The sequence below is a fragment of the Lycorma delicatula genome, chromosome 7 (assembly GCF_047948215.1).
Source record: "Lycorma delicatula isolate Av1 chromosome 7, ASM4794821v1, whole genome shotgun sequence".
NCBI classification, from domain to species: domain Eukaryota; kingdom Metazoa; phylum Arthropoda; class Insecta; order Hemiptera; family Fulgoridae; genus Lycorma; species Lycorma delicatula.
The window spans coordinates 74293931-74315929 of NC_134461.1; the positions used below are offsets into that span (position 1 = coordinate 74293931).

Here is a 21999-nt window from a genome sequence, read left to right on the forward strand (position 1 = left end):
TAAGTTTGATAGTTAATTATTGTTTTATAAGTAAGTTTTTTATCGTATGTTACATTACATTAAATTCAACACATTTCATTATATATTTGTAGTTGTATTTCATTATTATTTTTAGTTTTGAATTAGGTTAATGTTTTGGTTACCAGGTATTGATTATTTTTTTTGTTTTTTCACAGTTGAATTAACAATTCTTTGCTCTTTTGTATTTTTGCACTAACGAATATATACTGTAATTATTTTTAATTTCATTGTGGACAGTCAGCCTAATTGTAGCACATTAAAATTTCATAGTTTAAATCAAAATGTACTGACTGATGAAGAACTTCATGCCATACTTTACAGCAACAATGAGGGAAGCAATTTTCTTTATCTGAATCTGAATATGAGCCTGACAGCCTTCAGACACTTCATCCAAAGATGATAATTTGGTTCCACACCAGAATTTTGAGACAGAAAGAGAAACAGTACAAGAAAATTTGGAAATGACAGAAGATTAGTGGCATGAAGTTGACAAGACCGAATTACCTCTTCATGTCAAATTCAAAGGTCAAGAAAAATATAATAATTATCATGATTCATACCCACAAAATAAGGAAGCTTTGACAATAATTAAGATTTATAAAAGATTTTCTGATAATGAAATTTTAAATATGATTGTTATTGAAACTAACAGAGATGCTATCAATTTTATGTTTCAAAATAGAAGAAAACGTTCTTATCGCTGCAGTCAGTGGTTTGACACAACAGCTAAACAATATGTGATTTTCCTTACACAATGCGGCAGTCGGATGTGTTAAAGATTGTAGTAGGCTTTATCCACCTTAAATTTTATTATAAATGTAAAAAATAATTGTTAATATTCACAAATTAAATAATTAAAGTATTAGGCATATCCAACTTCAGAAACTATCTTTCTTTTTTTTAATATTTACTTTGTATTCTGAATCATTATTTCTCTATTTAAAAAAAAAAAATATATATATATATATAACTGGTACATATGGTTTAATAAAAACGTTATAATAATGCAACCTATATAAATGTATTCAAAGAATTTTCTAAAAAAATACTCATTATTCAAGAATATTTAAAAAAGTCATTACATAGAAGGAAATTCCGGCACATGGAATGTGAACTTATCATAAAAAATTCTACAGATTCATGAAAATTATCATTACCTTTAAATGCCAACACAAGTACGTACAGCTGCAAATTACTTGTTCTTTGTCTAAATTAATGCTCTTTGCTTGTAATTTATCATTATCTGCGTACAAGGTGACAAAACAAAATGCTTCTGAAAATCTTAACTAAAACCTTATATTGAAGCAGGGCAAGAAATTTACGATGTATAAAAATCAATTATTATTATTTTTTAATTTGTGATACTGATAGCAATTTTCACTACGAAATAAAAAATACTGAATAATACAGTGCATTATACAGTTAAATAATATGATTAATTACAAACACATTAAATCATTTCAATAAATATAAATAATAAAAGTTAAAAAAGAAATACATTACACACTACTCTATAGTCTTAGATGATAAAAACAAACATAAAAACATCTTGATTTAACATAAAAATTTTGTTAAGATTTCAAAAATTAACTCTCAAATCATATAAAATGCAAATACGTTTTGTATAAAAAAAAATTACAAAAATTCAATGTAATAAAAAGAAGTTCTATTATCTTTATACTGGTCTGTACTTAATGTTATTAATTAATGCACACATGTAATGTACAAACATATATAAATTTTAATTTCATCATAAGTTAACTTTTTTTTTTTTAATTAAGCTATAACTCATATAGTCTTTCATATAAAAAAAAGTAATTAACATCAATATCAATTTAAAAAATGATAAAATAAAAAAAGGTTGAAAACAATGCTTAATAACGTATCACAGGCATGGATGTTCTGACAGACCAGCCAGAAATCACTGTAACAATAATATATGTAACAGAATTACAGTGGCAACACTTTTATTACAAATTGATTAATTTATAATATAAATTTAATTAATATTTACTTAATCATTTTTAAATAATTTTTATTAATCACTGCAGCATTACATAATTTGCTGGAAACAGGCCATACTGACCACGACAATACCCACGCCACCAACCCTCATCAATCTGAAAAGTAATTTTAAAAACATATATAATTATTTATTAATAAATTTTGTATTCTAAATTTAAAAATAGTTATTATCAAAAATTCAATTATTATTTTGTTCAAATGATAATTTAATTAAATAATTTTTTGCATATATAAAATTAATAATCGGCTAAAAAATATAGTATAATCAGAAAGTTATGGATTTAGAAGTTATTTCTGAATGGAGTGCACACTTGAATTTTTTCTGCAAATAATTTGTAGATTTTAATTTATGTTGTTGGTACTTCCTTGAATCTGCTAATTTTAACTTTAATAGATAAAAGTTAATTAACTTTCTATTCAATACTACTACTAGTAATTCAATACTACTACTAGTTGAGAAGTAAAACTTCTCAACCAAAATAATGTGAGTGGCATGACAAATCCAGAGGGGAGGATTCCAAACAAGAAAAAAGAATTGTTTGATTTTATAATTAGTAAATAAATTTATTATACTATTAACTTCCTGTCGCAGCTTCACCCATGCTATATGGTTTACTTACGTTTCCTGTAATGGTCAGTCTTTTTGTTTTATGTTTTTTAAACAAGTAACTGGAGGGGCAAGTGCAGCCAATCACATATACAGTAACAGTGGCAGTGATTGTGTTGATTGAGCCACAACACCATATAATTTCAACCCCTTAAAAAATCTGAATTAAAAAAACCCAAAATGGTTTTTAAATATTTATCTGAGAGTTTTTGCAAGCCTAAATCTACTATAATAACTCATTTATAGTTGGGATTGGGAAAATTTACAATCATGTTCAAATTTTTTTTTACCTTCCTTCATCCCCTTTCAAGGTCAAATTTCAAAAACTTAAAAACTGGTTTATTAACATGAAGATTGCACTACCAAAAATCAGGTTGATTCTTCATTTGTTACCGAGAAATTACAAAAAATAATAGGATCTCGAAAAAATTCAAAAATCCATTTTAACCCTTGAAACTCAGAATTTAAAAAATCTAGAAATTGTTTTTTAGATATTCATAATCATTCAGTTCAAACCCAGCTCACACATGGATAGAAGCTCACAGTTGACAATTCATTAACGTTTGTCTTCAACCAGCAAATCTCACTACTAAGTTACATGAATATTTTTTTTTCAAAATTTTTTGAGATGAAATATATCTAAAACCTTCTCACTTACGCCAAGAAACATGGGTAAAAAAATTTGGTAGTTGACTGATCAGGTAGTTTTTTTTTGTTTATTCCGAACATACAAAAACCTCTTCCTTCTTTATATAATAGTATAGACATCTTAAGATATAACATTACATAAAAATGTTTATTTACTCTTTGATATGCCTAATAAAATAAACATTAATAAAAAATTGTTAATAATGAACTTAACACATTTTTTATCAAATATCACTGATCCAGTTTTACATAAGCTGTAACAGTATACAATAATTCTTTCAACTGTCGAAGCGGATTTCAGATTATTTTTTTACAGAATTAATTTCAGTGCATCGTGAGAGTTAGGGGATGAAATTCCTTTACTAATTCTGAACTTGTTAAAATTGATAAATAATATAATATCATTTACTCCTAATTTAGCTAATTTAATGCTAAAAAATATTATTTTACAAAAAATACATAATTTAGCAAGAAAATTTAAATGTTATATGTGTGTATATACATATGCATGAAAATTTTTTATTTTTTATTTACATACCATTTCTATATTTGTTATAACATCATCAGGATCAAATGATATTTCATCACTTGCAGCTGAAACAAACAAAACGAGTCACACAATTATAAAAATAATGAAAGTTTACATGGCAGAAATAATCTTAACCTCTTACTCTTACAACTCCGAAATCATTTTTATTCAAACGAGATTCAGATTATGTTTTTTTTTTTGTTAATTAATCTATTAATTATCTTTCATTACCAAAACAGACAAGAAATTATACATCAAATCATGAGATTATGTATCCCGTAACAAATTATACCAAAACAATTATAACAAAATTATACTAACACAATTAGAGAACTTTGTTTGGTAACCAAATTTTTAAAAGTTCTTAATAAAACATTATGAGGGTGAATACAACATTAACAATTTACACTTATAACAAAAATAAAATACAATAACATAAGTCATTTTTTTATTACTTTTCAAGTTTCAGTTAAAAAAAAAAAATTAAAGCCTTAAAATAAAATACTTTAACACATTTTATGCTTATTGATAACTTTAAATTTGTAAGTATCATGAAGTCTAGAGGTTGAAATATTGTCGCTTAATTAAATCTGCAAATAAGTAAATAAATAAAAAGTTGTAACAAGTAGTATTATAAAATCGTAAAAAAGTCTACAAATATGTAAAAAAAAAAAATCATAAAAAAATTTAAGAAATTGTTAATTAAAAAAGCTTTAAAAAAATTATTATAATTATGTTTTTGCACAATTTTTCTGAATTAAAAATAAGAATATTAGCTTTTAATAATGCATATATTTACCAAAATTAATGTTGAGATAAAAAAAATTAATTAAAAAGAATTGTTTAAAAATATTGAAAATATAAAGTATAACTTTTATGAAAGTAATGGAAAATATCGCTTCTCATTTTGGGACCAGAATATAGGCTCAGCTGATAAATTTTGCACACTAGCGTGCTAAACAGAGACCAAAAGGTACAATCAAGTTGGGTGTGGCAGCACATGTTAGCTAAAATCCCCCTCTACAAACCTGCGATAATGCGTTGAAATCTGTTTACCAGTTTGTTTTCAGTAGCAGTTAAAATGGAGTCAAGTACAGTCAATATGTCAACACAGTTAAAACGGCGCGCAATGACCCGAATTATAATTGTAATTGTATAATTATAATTGTTGAATGTTGCGAAAAACTTTTACAGCGATATTGTGCCGAAGGAAAGGAGTTCCTTTTCAGTAATGTGACTGGGGGTGAGAGTTGGGAACATCATTACAACCTGAAAGAAAGAATAGCAAAGCATGGAATACAGACATTACTAATCGCCAAGACCCAAAAAATCAAAACTTAAACCTCTGCAGAGAACTCTTTTTGACAGTGTTTTGGGACACCAAACATGTTTATGTGACTGAGTATTTAGAACATGGGACAACTGTGATTTCCGAACAGTACATTGAAATGTTAAAAGACACCTCAGACGATGAGTATATTGCATTCGAAAGGCCACCATGCCCATCTTGCAGTATGACAGTGCGCGGCCTCACACATCACACACCACTACAGAAGCTCTCCACAAGCTGAAGTTTGAAATCCTATTCCACATCCGCGATTTCGCTGGATTTGGCTTCGTGCAACTTCCACTTCTTCCCTCATCGCAAGAGGGATCTCAAAGGTAATCATTACACCACCGACAATGTGGTGAAGGAAGCTGTGGCCACTTGGATCCGAGAAAGCGCCAAAACTTTTCAGTGATGGAATGCAAAAACTTATCACATGATGGGAAAAGTGTATCAGTGGAAACAGGGATTATAATGAAAATAAATACTGCCTTTTGTAGCTAAGATATTGTATTTTTATTCACTTTTTACTTCATTCCAATATCTCTTTTCATTGCCATACAAAAAAAGTTTTGTTTTAATGATAAAAATTATAAGAGTTAAAGCCAAAATCCAAATAACAGAATATATATTTTTTAGAGCTGGGAAATAAATTTAAGTACAACTTTTTTTTAAATTTCATATACAGGTTAAGCAAAATAAATTTCCTTATGTAAAGTTTTTCTATATCAAACACCCCCTTCAATAGAGGCTAAAAGAAGAAAAAGAAAATTTTCAAAAACCTTTCTGCTAGGACCAGGGTCAATAATTAAAAAAAAGTGTACACGTTTCCTGAGCAAAAAACATATTTCAATTCTAGGAGGTGAGGGTTTTTTGAAATAAAATCTTTTTGGATTATTTATATGCTTTAACAAATCTGTTTTAATAAAATTTTCCCTAAATTGGCTCTGAAGAAAATCAAATTTTTTTGCTAAATTCCCACACCCACTTAATGAATTTTGAAAAAAATGAATGTACATGTAAGTAAATCAATGGTCCATATATAGAAATATTTGAGCCAAATTTGAAGATAACTGTTAAATCAATCCTGAGAAATAGGACCAAAAGCAGTGCGATATACAAATATCATATATATACTATTTATAAAATACATTTTTTTTTGGTCTAGATGATATAGTTGCATAAATGTAAAGATTTGGAAAAAACCCGATACCCTCATTACTGACATTATTACAAGACTTTCCCCTTTAAAATAGCTATTCTAGGTATACTCACCAGAAAAGTAAAATTAGACTTGCATCTGTGTGTATATGTATTTTAGAAAGTAGAAATGAAAATTCAAACAAATATCAATATTTAAATAAAATGACTATAATTACAAATAAATAATTTTATAGGTATTTTCTTAAAAAAATAACAAAAATATTTAATTAAATATTAAATTTATATAATATTAATATTAAAGTAATACAAATTGAATTTTAATTAAAATAAATAAAAATTTTAAAAAAAGAAGTATAGGATGGATGATGAAACAAATTGTAAATCCTATGGAAAATAAATAAAATATTTTAGCACAAGAAAAATCATAAGGAAAGTGCTCTTTAAACAGATAACCATTTAACCAGTAAGACTTTTAATACAGCGTGAGGGTTCATAGAATTATATTAATAGCATTATTTAGACACTATTATTCATAATTTGTACTAGATTTCAGTAATATTTGTAGACCTAATAAAAATACAAATGTATTAAAGTTTATTAATTTTACATAGTTCATGAACCACTCAGAATTCTACAAAATTAATTTAAATATAAATTTTCTTTCGTATGCTTTAAATGATTGCCCAAAATTTCACTAAAATGTCTTCTAGATAAAAATTAAAAGTAGGTATTGAGGTTTTCCATTACCCAAAATAACAAATAATACTATATATTTATTAACCAAACTTTTATATACATTAATAACCAAACTGATAAAAACATCTGAAAATAATAAAAAGTATTGAACTCTATTATGATTTCACATACACAGTTCAATTATTAAAGATCAGAGAAATATTATGAAATGATCTCAATCAAAATATCAGCAGAAGGGTCAGGCTTCCTAAAACAGTCAGTCAGTAAGGCAAAAAATAAAAAAAATTAATCTGCATCTATTTCAAGTCCAACTGATAAGAGAACAGCTCTAGTCAAATTCTGTGCAGCATCAGAATGAATTGGTTGACTACAAGCTATCCTTCCGTTACCTACACATTGCTATGACCAAGTTACAATGTTTTGTGTTATCCTCAAAGACAATTTTGTAGCCGATCCAGATCGTGCAGCATACTTGCCACGAGGATTGTATGAATTAACTCTCCCTTTTTTTGTAGAAATGTTCAGCCAAGACCAATAGATTTTTTCAAAGAATCTATTACTGTTGAGACAGACCTGGTCCATCACAGACTAAAGAGACAGCCAATCCTACTTTAAAACAACAGTCATCTAAATCCAACTGACTCACTATGTTACCTACCTAACTGTTTTATCAGCAAGTAAAAAACATATATGACCCGACTTAGCCAGTGGGGACACAACTTTACAAGGCACGATACAGTTGAAACTTGAGATAACCTTGCTAAAGTAGAGTTCCAAGGATATAAAAATGAAACTTTTCTTCCTGCTCTAAGCAATAAGGTCTTATCATCTATCCATAGATTCCTCGAATTCACACTATGTTGCATACCCTGAAGTCCCATGACTTCAGGCAGACCAAAAGAAAATATCAGATTAGGGCAAGTAGGATTTTTCAATAGAAAAAGCAAAAAAAAAATAAGAATAATTTAAAATTCCTAAAATCAAATAACAGGTTAAACTATTGTAGCAGTAACTGGAATAATATAACATTGGTAAAATACATACACGCCTGATAGTCATATAGGGCAACAGCTGAATAATTAGTTTCTTCTATTTCATAACATATTTCTTCCTGTGGTGATAACTGTTGTTCCTGTTGCTGCTGCTGAGGTTGCTGTTGAATTTCATTATTAATATTTGTTGTTTCAATTTTATTTGATTCAATATTTGAAGACTGTACTAAAGTTTGAGGTTGATTTGTCTGTGGTTGCTGCTGTGGTGTTTGTAATACTTCCTTTGGTTCCTATGATAATAAAAGGAAAACAGAATAAAAACATAATTCCTGTGTAGATAAGAAAACCAATTACCAAAAATATATTTAATAAAGTAAGTTAATGTGTATGTTAAAACACTGCAAAAGTAAGAAAGAAGAAATTTTTTATTTAAATAATTGAAATTTTTTTTAATACAAATTATGATAAATGATAAAATCATACTGCTTCATCAGTCTTTAATTTAAATTTTTTTTCTGATTTAAAAGCAACAGTTTATGCTATTCGGTTATTTACGAGGTATAGTACAAAAAGTATATTTTTTATTACTTTTTTTTTACTTTCTTTATGTTTATAATACATGTTATATATATGTTTATAATACAAAGAAACATTATTAATATAATATTAGTTATATTGAAATTCAATGAAAAATTAAATTACTGTAAGTTATTTATTAGTAACATAAATTTTTTTAAAGAAAAAAAGTTAACCTTACACAGTGATATTAAACAGTTGGATCAATGTAAAGACTGCTATCGGTCTTAAATTGATTGAATCGATTTTCAAATTTACAAATTTAAAAATAAGGAATTGGTGACAATTTTAGTAGTTTTGCAAAAACTTAAAGTTTACTAATTGATAAAATTATATTCCCTTTTATGTCAAAAAAAATATCTTTATTGAAAAATCAACACTGTCAAATTTTTTTATTAAAAATTGGCATAACCAGGAAAGTTATACATAATGTAAACCTTTCTTAAATTTTTTACTCTTTATACTTCCTTCTTGAAATAAATTCACTAATCCTGTAGCCTTAACGTGGCCAAGCAGCCTTGCCCTTTTTATAATACTAACAAACCTTTTCTCCTCATATTCATTTTTAAACTCTTCATTTCATTCACTATCAACCTGAATTGCTATAAACAGTTAATTTATTTAAGTCGTTATCACTGCTTCACAAGATAAGCTGAAAGTGTCTTAGGACAGATGGTGAGTTAACACTCACTATTATCAGAGTCATCAATGTGATTGATACCCAATTGATACCCAGATTTTTTTTAATGTTTCTCCAAGTGTGACACCATTTCTTGAATTGCTTTTTGCTACATTACAGATCTGTAAATACAATTTTTCTATCACCATTAGTTTTAAATAAATTAGGCTTTAAAAAAATATTAAGGGAAAATATAGTTCAAATCTGTAAAACTTATAATTTTGCATGGCCAAACCTGTGTTAGAATGATTTCGCTGATGGTTTTTTTTTTATAAATAGCCACAGGCACATCCCAAATTAATTGACTAGTATGTTAGTATTCCTTTCCACTTATAGCGGCTTTCCATCACTGAAATGTCTTGGTGGAAACATTCACGGTGTTCGTCACTTATGTCTCTGAGGTTGTATGGAAAAAATCCAGATGCGAATGGAGAAAATGTATTTTCAAAGACATATTACATCCCATACCTCTGTATGAAGTAAGAAGTTGATTAGCAATATCATGGTAATTGCCAGATTTTTGTTTGCTGAGAAAATCTTTACAAATGTCTTTAAATAAAGTCCAAGCTGCACTTTCTACATTATTTAACACGAGTTAAGTACATCATCTTTGTCCAACTCTCTTATTTGAGGACCAACAAATATTCCTTCTTTAATTTTTCCTTCGCTTACATTCAGAAATTTCTTCCTGATGTACAAATATCCAGGACTATCCTTCTTCATTGCTTTTACAAAATTTTTCATTGGTCCTAGCTTGATATGGAAAGGGTAAAAATATTTTTTTGGGTTCAACTAAGGGCTCATGAATAATATTTTTCCAATTTGGAATTATGATGTCTTATTTCTTCCACTCTTTGGTAACATAATGTTTATCCCTAGCTTGGCTGTCCCATTCGCACAGAAAACAAATGTACTTAGTATCATCTAACCAAGTCACTAATAATAGTGAGTGTTAGGGATAAATTTAAATCCCTAACCAAGTCATTTAATTCACCTTGTGATACAAGATGAGGCTTACTGGAAGATAATTCAAAATCAAAATCACTGCTGTCTTCTTCAGTACTGCCTGATTCTTCATTGCTGCTTTTGAAACATACATTCACAGGTGGCTCAGGAACTGGAATAATTTCACTGTGAAGATTGCAGATTGCAATGAAAGATATTTTACAGTATGTTAAGATTTTTTAGAAATTCTAGACATACTTTTTAAACAGAAGTAACAATCGGTTACATGATCCTTTGGTTCAGGCCAAACCATAGGTACACCAAATGGCAAAGCCTTCCGTGTACCTTTCAGCCATCCTCTTAAATATACAGAACAATTAGTGCATACCATATGATTAGCCCATGTCTTATCCTGATCACCAATTTTGAACTTTCATTTGAAAGTTCAAATGATATGCTTTGTTAATGAAAGCTGCATGTTTTTTTTCTATTTGATTTTACGGTAAACTCACCACATACATAACAAAAGGCATCCACATCATTTACACAATTCCGAGGCAATATGGCACTGCACTGTTAACAAACTTAAGATACCAATAAGACTGAACAAAATTAATTCATTCCTAAATCCAGTGCTTAATACAAACAACACAGCTGTGTTTTCAGCTACAGTTTTGACCTACACAGACATGATTAATCTTGTCCATGAAGGCTCACTCTTCAATATTAGATATGACATCATAATATGTGATGACAATGATATGATTTAATTCTTTGTCTAGTATTGTTTATTTATAGCTTACAATTTATGTTAACAAAGTTAAACAATAAAAATTGAGCTAACAAGATACATTACAGAAGCTTAAAATGCTAACTATATGTTGAAAAATGAAAAAATCTTTTAATTAAAATTTTAAATATTTTCAAAAATGGTGGGTGATATAAAGATTCTGAGTTCATAATCATTTTCAGCATCAAAAAACAGATTAAAATCATATATTGCATGTTAGGAAACAAAAATTATGTTTATCACTGTAATTAACAATAATGTTCTCTACCTTGGTCACAGGAATAGGTGCAGGCTGAATTTGCTCTTTGTTAGCTGATACTTTATTGTTGTTCAAGTTACTGTTAATATTAGCTTCTTCATCTGTTGATTTTCTAATTGGGCCAAGTGGTTCACCTTGCTTCATCTGTAAAAAAAAAATAAATAAATAAAATTTTATCTCTTTGAGCTAAAATAAATAAGCTCCATTAGAAGCCTGTCACTGTATCAGCCTACTACAATTATTCAATCCCTTATTTGCACAAGAGAATTATCTTTTGCTTTCATTAAAGAAATAAAGAAAAGACCAAAACAGAACAAAATTAAATGACTAAAAAAGAGATAGTGCGCAACATATAAATCATTACTATAGCTCTATTATAGGAAGCAACTTGTTGAATGCATTATATACCAGGTGATGCAAGGAATCAATAAGTTTTCACAGTAATTATTTTGAATATCAAGTTAATCAGCAATGTCAATATAATAGTGGTTAAGTTGCACTAAATGTATCATGAAATACTTAGGAAAGTATTGTCATCTCATACTCTTCGGGTTGTTTAAATTTATAACTCAAACTATGAACTATTTTCTTAAAGCTTCATGATGCTCATAACAAGTATCACACTATATGGTATCTATTTTTGATTGAAATGGTCAAGAATACTACACAAGCAAATAACTATTAGACAGTAAAATATAAAACTTCTTGAACATTAAAATAAGCTATAATAATCCACAAGTTATTTTTCATCTTTCTGTTAATATAGTATTATTTAGTTTCCTTATTTAAAAACTATTACTGTTGTTGCTACAATTAATTACTAATTTTACATAAAAACTAACTACAATTTATAATATGCTATATCATTTACTAACCAACAAGTACTACATGGTATAAAATTAATAGTTCTAGTAAATAAAATTACAATAATTAATTACGAGGGCTAATCAGAAAATAAGGAACGTTTCCACCTGACACCGGCAGGCGCACGCCAATCGCGTATATATTGGTGTGCTCGTGCTCGGCACTTCAGTCAGCGTCCAGCCGTGACAACGGGAACATCTCTGCACTGCCCGTTTTTTTTATATACAAATTTGAAATGTGTGCTGCAATGGAAAATCCTGCCAGTTGTGAGGTGCGGTCTGTGATTTGTTTTTTGTTGGCAAAAATCTTAAAACCAATAGAAATTCATCGGGAACTATGGGAAGTGTACGGGAACAACATAATTGAAAGTTCTGTAAGGAAGTGGTGCATTCAGTTTAAGAGTGGCCGAACAAACGTTCACGATAAAGAGAAGAGTGGACATCTGAGCATTGTGACTGACGATCTGGTCTCCAAAGTTGACGAAAAGATTCGTGAAAACCGCCGTTTCACAATAACTGAGCTTTCTCTATGTTTCCCACAAGTTTCACGGACTTTATTGTTTGAAATTGTTTCACAGAAGCTAGGCTACCACAAATTTTGTGCAAGATGGGTGCGTCACTGAGTGGTTTAGATCACAGGCGGCAGAATTCTATGATTATGTTGAAAACTAGTATTTTAGTCCCTCTTTCACATGTATATAATAAAACTTTTTCTTGTACTTGGTTTTTTAAAATTCCAAAACGTTCCTTACTTTCTGAATAGCCCTCGTATTTTATTAAAGTTACAGGATCATGATTTAGCATATTTCGATAGAATAATCTTGAATTTTATCTTTAATAATATTCCAGCAAAAGTTTTTTTAATAAATAAGTCTATTTTAGGAAGTAATAAATCATATCCATTCTGATACATAAAAAATAGGTTTTATAATTAATATAATGTAAACTTTTTGTAGTAGCATAACGCAAAATTACATTATAAAAACTGTTAAATAATTGTTAATGGGGATTAGCGACTTTTTTTTTTGTGTTAGCAATCACTTGATATCTATTTGATGCACTTCTTCACGTATTTCTAATAAAACCAATCCACTTTCATATAAAATGTTTCTGTATAATGTGTGAAATTACTTTTTTAAATACAGTAAAAAGTTTGAATAATTATTTACAGTGCAGACAATAACAAAAGTAAAACAAATATTAAAAAAAGATTTTCTTTAATTTTAACGCAAACAGTAAAAGTGTAAGAAAACATTAAAAATTACTTTTTCCGTTTGGTCTTTTAATTCTTTTAACCTCTTTTCTTCTCTACGTTTAGATTCTTCTTCTTCTTGTTTTTCTCTTAACCTACGTTTCTCTTTTTCTTCTACAGCTCTTTTCCTAGCTTCTTCTTCACCTTGTTTTGCCATATTTTCAAATTTTGCACGTAAATTTGATGGTTTAATTGAACCTAGAATAAACAACATAGTATTAGTTTTTATTTAATTTTTGTCAGTTAAATAGTCATTACATTATCTGTAGGTTTGTCATAAATCTAAGATATCATTTTTATATGGTTTAATTGAACTTTTATAACACAGAACAATATGGGGGCAGTTTTAAGTGTAAATGAAAAATACCAACAATTATTTCATGTAACTAGGATGGATGTGGTGTTAATCTAAACCTCAACTTGGCAAACAACTGCTAAGGTTATACTGGAATAGTATTTTGATAAAACAATACTTTTTCTTAACCAATTGGAGTATAGTTTTCTTGATTTTATAGCTCAGACATTGCAAAAAATTAGTGTGAATAATTACTATCAATTGGTTTTTCTCTTAGTCAATAAAAATTAGGTCCTTCATATCTCCAAAAAACAATGCTCATGAAATTTCCAATGAAGGTATTAACTTAGTCTTCGTTGGGGAGTATCTGTTTGAATTTACTGTCCACCATTTTGGCATTTACTGATAAAACTAGGTTTTATCACAGATTTTATGAATCAGCACAAAAATTCATTTAGAATTCACTTGAAATGTTTTAAACTCTGGAAGAAACACCCATTGAAATAATTTCTTGGTTGAATATGAGAAAATACAGCATACATGCACATCCACTGCATGTAATGTTTTTTCATAATGAAATGTTTTTTAGGATATTGTGGAAGTCAGAGATGTTGAAAATTTCTCGAGACTTTAAATTTGTAATCTTCCAGAATGATTCTACTGATTTTTAATCACTCACTTGGGTGTCCACTGCAGTCTTCATTTCATGATTTCACACTTCACAATCAATTCAACAATAGCATAAATCAGTTGAAAAAAAATGTTATTAATAGTGTTTCCTCTATGGATCATTTACCTTACTTGACAATCTGCCTTTAAATAATGACAAACATTTTTTTAATTCTTTTGTCTAATCCCAGACCACGATTTATATGTAAAAATAGATTTTAATAGAAAATGTTTTCCTTTATTTGTTCACAAACAACTTATATTTATAACCCAACAATTAATAATAAATAACTGTTCAAGATAATCTTCAGACAAAATAAATTTTATTCACAATTAACTTTACAATTTTATAACTGACCACTTGATTGCAATTTTGGAATAAGCAATAGCATTTTATATTACATTTACTCAAAAGACATTCAGTTGGCATAACCAATAAAATTAATGAATAATATTTTTTAGGAGTTATACTTTTGTTCTGTTCTAATCTATTCTGCTAGTGAACAATAAGCAAACCCCCCCCCCCCCCACAAAACCCAATGAGATGAGAATGAAAAGGTAAATGAAATATAGTCTTATAAGATTCAGGCTATCCACTTCAGAGATGTATCATTCATACCAAACTGAAAACTTCAGCTTTGCTGGAATTAGTTTTTACTAATTACATGAAGTTTACACTGATGTTATTGCAAAATTCATTAAAAGAAAAAAACAAACATATATTGACTATCTTATTGAATGATTACAAATCACCTGTAATTGTTACTGCTTATAAATAACTGAAACAATCAAATTTAAGAAAATTAAATATAGATGGAATTTTTTACGGTTGATCTATAAGACTTAACTTGAGAACTACACATGCATTTAACAATCTTCAACTAGTTTACTTACATTGGTTACAGAATCATCATTGATAAAACATTGGCTTGGTTGGTTCATTTGAAATTATATTTATAGGTTGAGTAAACTCATGAGAGTTTAGCTCGATTTAATGTGAATAAGGCAGCAACATTTTTTTTTGCCATATATTTACATTAATATTTTATTAGAAGGGAATCTTAATATTTTTTGTGTAATGTTATAACTGTTATAACGATAAAGACATAATAAAATAATTGTTTATTTACAGTTTTTTCAAAGTTTGGTATAAAAATTGAATTACTTAGCATTTATAACTTCCTTTGGATATGAACCCAAAGATACTGGTTATTGTCTATCAAAGTATTAAAAAGTAAAGCATAAGACAAACTGTGACATTACTGACAGCGTAGTTTGTAAATGGATATTAATTTAGCTCAAATTTTCAATTTTTGAAATTTTTAGTGTCTTCATGAAGTTATTTTGCATGGTTAAGATAAAATTTATGCCAATGTTTGTGGATAATAAATTTATAATAATTTTAATAGATTTTTCAATATAATATAGGCAATTTATAAACATCATTTGTTATTAAACATATTCAAGTAATTTACAATGTGTCACAGTAGTAATTTTACATTGAATTTTCTTGTAATATAAGATAAAAAATTAAAAACAGGTTTTAATCTTTGGAAAGAAAAACTTAATTTAGTTAAATTAATTTTATTGAGAAAAAGTGACTTTACTCCCTTTAAATAAATTTTAATTCTAGGAGGGAAATTAAGTTAAATTAAATTAAATTTTAATTCTTTTTGTACATACATGCGTAGCATGGAAATTAAAAGAGGTATTGTAATGAAATATAAAATGAATAAAAAAAAGTACAATACCTTAGCTACAAAATCTATATTTATTTTTCAATATAATTCCAGTTTACAAAAATACACTTTTCCCAATGTGTAACAAGTTTTCCATTCTGTCCCTAAAAAATTCTGGCAGTCTTTCTCAGAACCATGTGGCCACAGCTGCCTTCATCTCATCATTGGTGGTGTAATGATTACCTTTGATATCCCTCTTGAGATGAGTGAAAAAGTAGAAATTGCACGAAGCCAAATACGCTGAGTATGGCAGATGTGGAATAGACTCTCAAACTTCAGCTTGCAGAGAACCTCTGAAGTAGCATGTGATGTGTGAGGCCACACATTGTCATGTTGCAAGATTATGAGCGTGGTGGTCTTTCAAACAAGACATACTTGTGATCTGATTTGTCTTAACATCTCATAGTACCGTTTGTAGATACTAGTCATCCCATCTTCCAGATACTCAGACACAAATGTGTTTGGCATCCCAAAACACCATCCAACAAGTTTCTTCGCAGAGGCTTGAGTTTAGAATTTTGGCGATTAATATCTGTATTCCACGCTTTGCCTCTTTTCTTCCAGTTCGTAATCTACCAAACTCTCAACCCTGTTCACAATATTGAAAAGGAAGTTGTTTCCTTCAGCATGATAGCACTGTAAAAGTTCTTCGCAAAACGTTCATTTGACATGACACTGCTTGTGTTCATCTCATCAGTTTACACAGTACCAATCTATCTAATTGCTCAATAATATGGCTTACTCGTTCTTTAGATATGCCTAACTGAATAACATGCATTGCTGGGTGATTTACTGGTCGCTTTGAAGCAAATCATCCACCTCCTTTCGATGTTTCTCATAAGTCACAGAAAATGGTCATTTGCTGCGAGGTGCATCCTCAAATTGTCGCTTTACCAGCTTCACATTCATGAAATTTCAACACCCGGCCAAGCATATATCAGCAGCCAAGCCTCATAACTTTATTTAGAGGTACAAAATTTGTTGAGTTATGGAATTTCACAGTCAAAATTTTATATACAACTTTTGTACATAATTTTTATTCTTAATGTTAATTAGATGAGAATAGGGAATTAAGCGAGCATAGGTTATGTTTATTAGATTATGTTGATTCCATGTACTGATAAATCCTACATATATTAACATAACCTACAGTCGCTTCACTTCCTAATCTCATCTATCATTAAACATACAAATTATACACAACTTGATAAAAGTTATATTTAGACAAAATACAATAATTAACATACAAAACAGCAAAAAAAAACAAAAACAGCAGTACTTTTTTTATCCGTGAAATTCCAACAAAGAATCCAAAATATTGCTAAAGTGGTTAGTCTATTAAAAAAAAATTCAGTAATAGTGGTGGTTAAAATGAGGCTAAGATTAAAAATAATTAATTCAGAAACACAGATAATTTTAAAGAAAGGTACTTATATTTTGTCTAAAGAATGAGTCTGAATAACATTGTCTCTGAAATCATAAGAGTCTATAGTATTTTTGCCTTGGTAAGTACACTATTTCACTTTGTTACTGCAAATAGCATATATTAACTTCAACCACTGGTTTAATATGAATCTGCATTTAATAAATATTTTGTATAAAATTAGGAGTAATTTACCCATTATCTTCTATTAAATTACATTCTTTACATCCTTGATAAATTAATTACATTGATTAAATATACTACTCCTCAATTAAATTATTGTGTATAAAAATTTGGCAGAGAAATTCCAAAAATATAGCTTCTGTTTGTAATTTTTACCGAAAAAACTTTCAAGTCTTAAATTTTTTGAGGTTCTAATAAATTAAGCTTTCATTTCATTTTAGTGATTTTATTCTTGTTTCTTTGTTGGTATAAGTTGTACTTATACAATCTGATAGTTTCTTTGATGGTATAAGTTGTACTTATACAATTTGATAGTATTTTCTATTTTCTAGATGAAGTATTATACAATATAACAAAATGTTCTCATAGTTAATTTTTTTATATAATGTTTTAAATTTGTTATTTATGTTCCCATTTTAACTTTTGATGACAGATAGATACCTTCAATTAATCCAAACAGTCCAATAGCACTGCCAAATATTTCAATTAATAATATTTTTACAAATAAAGTTGGATCAGCAGCATCAGAAAGTGCAGCACCTGATCCAATAACACCAACTGCAGCTCCACACATTAAATTAACTGCGCCTACACTGAAACCAGCCCCAAACACAATCCATCCACTGTTCCAGTTTCTTTCTTTGTTTTCATTATTTTGAATTACTGATAATGGTTTATATTGTTCGATCGAACCGCATAAGACAATGGATGTTATTAGACCATATATAGCAACTGCTTCACAGAATATTATAGATATTAAATTTTTTGTTTTTATACGAGGTACTCTGACACCTGCACCTAATATTGTACAGCCTGTTGTAAAAATTCCAATTGCTGCACCACACACTGATAATGATACTGCTAAACCAACACCTGTACTTGCCCATAAGTATGGTGATAAGTTCTCTAAAATCCATCCTATACTTATGCGATTTGCTTTATTTGTCAAAACATAAACAAAAATCCACATTGTTACTAACACGGTCATTAATGTAACAAACATTACTGGTAAGACAAATCTTAATCTTATTGACATATTTATGAAGTTTCAAAAATAAATATTTTAGATAATAAATTATTTTTTTATTACAGTAATTAAATGTATAATTCAATTATGAGTGATTAATAATGCAAACTGAACTTATTAAATTGAGAACAGATGACAACACTCTTTCACTTTTATTCTTCTTCTGGAGGAATTTTTTTTTTACTTATTACCTATCTATTTATTTTTTTTATGATGCTATTGTGTTTGGATTTAAAATGTAATTTATTTATATATATTTTTTAACAAATTTTTAAAAAAAGGAGGAGGATTATAGTTAAACCATATATATAAAAATGTGTGTGAAAGTCTGTGTTCATAATATTTTATCCACAACTTATGATCTTTTTCAAACTTCTTTTCAATCTTGATGGTAGTTGTTTATTTAATTTTCTACAAATATGGTACAGAAATTTCTATGGTGATCCTGTTGCAAGTTTTATCAGCTTGTTTTCATGGAATGCATATAAAATGAAAGATTAAATTGGTGTGTATAAAATACTTTTGTGTTTTTTTTGTTTTCATTATTGATTAGCGTTGGAGTATATTATAGAATGATATAAATCATTTTGATGTCATTCAAATTATTTTCAGTATTAACAAAAAAGTTTGTAACTTTTAAAAAATGGGGTAATTAACAAAAACATTCCAAAGAACTGTTTTCTGTTGCTGAGCACACTTGATAACAGTTTCTTTGAGACAATTGAAACAAAAAACATACTTGAACTTAAATAGAATACTTAAAACTGAAAAATAATGTGTTTAAACTGAAAAACAATTATAATTGAAATTTTAATTTCATGAAGTCTGTACCAAATTAAGTATTAGTAAGTTACTGGTGGTCATGATACTGATTTTTAAAATTAAATTTAAAAAAAAAAATTAAAAAAAGTTATTTTTTAATTTCTGCATGGTTTTATTGCTGGTTCAATTTTTTTCACGAAAGATTTTTATGTAATAAATGTTTGGATCTTATAAAGTAGAAGGAATAAAATTTGAATAACTTAACCAGCAAAGACATTAATATTTGGAACAAGGAAATAAATTGACATTTCTTGACATAATGTTATAAATACTTAACATAATAAATATTTTATTTTAATATGCATTTTTTAATAACTAAAACATTTGTAGCATAAATAATATCAAGCAGAATGATATCAAAAATTTACTAAATACGGTCTTCTTTGTTTTTTTATATCTGAATAAACCAAACAGTAAGTAAAAAAAAATAAATGATATATTATACGTAATAATATAATCATAAAAATATTTTCTAAACTAGCGGATCCAGCAGTGCTTTGCCAGTGCTAAATTTGAGTATTTGAATAAATTTTATATTATATTTGACAAATTATATTATGAAAATAATAGAATGTAAAACAAATTCAATATTAATTATATTTAAATTAATCAAAATCACTGCAATGCACTGGGATATACAATGTTTTAGTGATTACATTTGGCACAAACAACAATTCTTGCTAAGTTCTCCTCAATCGGAGCATAAAAAAATAACTGACCATGAGGAAAACACAGATTTTCCAAATTCAATCCACATACTTGCAACAATTGACCTTGAGATTTGTTTATAGGTATTGCAAATGCCAGTTTAATTGGAAATTGCAATCGTTTGAATTGGAATGACATATCTATTGCAATCACTGGTATTCGTGGTAGCAGCACATCTTCTCCTTTGAATCTGCCAATGCTTTGATGATACTGTTTGACAATTTTTTGACTGCTAATCTGGGTCCACTGCATAGACAGGATGGATTAATGTTTCTAAGAAGAATTATAGGAACACCAATCTTTAAATTTATGATGTGGTGACAATCAACTGTTCTTAAATTCTGAAATGATATTGTTCCACGAACGTTAACCAATAATAAATGCAAAACAAAAACATTCTGTATGATTTGCATGAACATAAAATCTTCTCAAACCAGTTGTTGAAACTAAATCTTTTTGACCTTCAACAGCTTTTCCTTATTTGCATCATTGAAATTCTTTTTTTAATGAGTTCCAAGTAAAATAATTTGGTATTTCCGAGTATAAAATGTTTTGGCAAATGTATCAGTTTACCGTAAAGAAAAAATGTAGTTAATGTTGTTTGTGGTGGTCTTGCTACTCTTTCTTGTACATTTTCTATAGTAAAATAAACACGTTGGCCATATTTGAGATGAACTGCTAAATGAACAATTGTGGGGTGTCGTTCATGTATTGGAAATGACAAAATTCACCAGACTGCTTCATTGCTCAAATATACAGTTGCATTTGATACTGACTGATTTGATCAAAAGATCGATTCTCACTTGATACAACAAAAACAGCAACATCACTTCCTTAGTAGAAATATTTACAAATGGATTTTACAATTTCAATACTCAACATTGATGTGTGCTTTGAAAGGTATTGATAGTAGTAGTGAAATATGGCAAAACGCAACCCATTATTCTCATTTAACCAATTTTTTTTTTTTTTTATTATCAACTTCAATTTCTTCATTTCTGACTTTTAAAATTACCAATTTACGATTTTGATCAGTTAATCAATGACAATATTGTGGCTAACCATCATTGCCAATAATAGCTTCTGGAAGCTATTATAACCTTGGATAACATTTTATGCAGTTTCAATCAGCCAGGGTAAATTCATGTTGTAAACACCACATGAGCCATGAATCATATTTTTTGTGACAATTTCAAACAATCCAGGATCAACAGTTAAATCGGGAATTTCAGCTGAAATCCCCGACAATAAACAATTAACAATTCTGTCAGATGTAATTTTATTGATTAACCAAATCAAAATGTGGGCATGCAGTAATCCCTGTTTTTGCCATTCTATGGAATCCATCCAACAACATATCTCTCCAAATACATAGTGTTTAAAAATGAAATTCATTAATGATTTCAATCTTTGCTTAAATATAAGTGCTGTAATGTCATGTCGATCTGCTGGCGATTGACCAGGCAATAGAAGTTCATTGTTCTCAGTTCATGAGGGATTACATGTGAATGTAATGAACAAATCTGGACGACCATATTGATGAACATATGACATTGCAAATTGCGGATATTGATGCATGCGTTCATGGACTGCCTGTGTATGGTACTGGTAATATCGTAATTCTCCCAATATTATTGACATTGCCATCATTGTTTATTGTATCACACCAATGTATGTATTCTTCAGAACATAGTTTTTTTTTCTGATTCATGCTAATATATAACAAACATTCAGCTTCAATCTTTGCATACATGTCAACA

General features: G+C 28.4%; 1 protein-coding gene and 1 pseudogene across 4 annotated transcripts in view; both read right to left on the reverse strand.

Moving 5' to 3' along the window:
* Nucleotides 1-1698: 1698 nt before the first annotated feature.
* The window catches only part of Cortactin (cortactin), a 66502-nt gene continuing 46201 nt past the window's right edge, over nucleotides 1699-21999 (reverse strand). For 3 of the 4 annotated variants that reach the window (XM_075371657.1, XM_075371658.1, XM_075371659.1), the window contains exons 9-13: nucleotides 13387-13571; nucleotides 11268-11402; nucleotides 8062-8299; nucleotides 3840-3895; nucleotides 1699-2141 (exon numbers count right to left, since the gene is read on the reverse strand). In XM_075371657.1, coding sequence (XP_075227772.1) covers nucleotides 2064-2141; nucleotides 3840-3895; nucleotides 8062-8299; nucleotides 11268-11402; nucleotides 13387-13571 — 692 coding nt within the window. In that variant the 3' untranslated portion in view covers nucleotides 1699-2063. The remainder of the gene's footprint in view (nucleotides 2142-3839; nucleotides 3896-8061; nucleotides 8300-11267; nucleotides 11403-13386; nucleotides 13572-21999) is intronic. The other variant, XM_075371660.1, reaches the window with a different exon arrangement.
* Nucleotides 18086-18718, reverse strand: LOC142327812 (V-type proton ATPase 21 kDa proteolipid subunit c'' pseudogene; annotated as a pseudogene).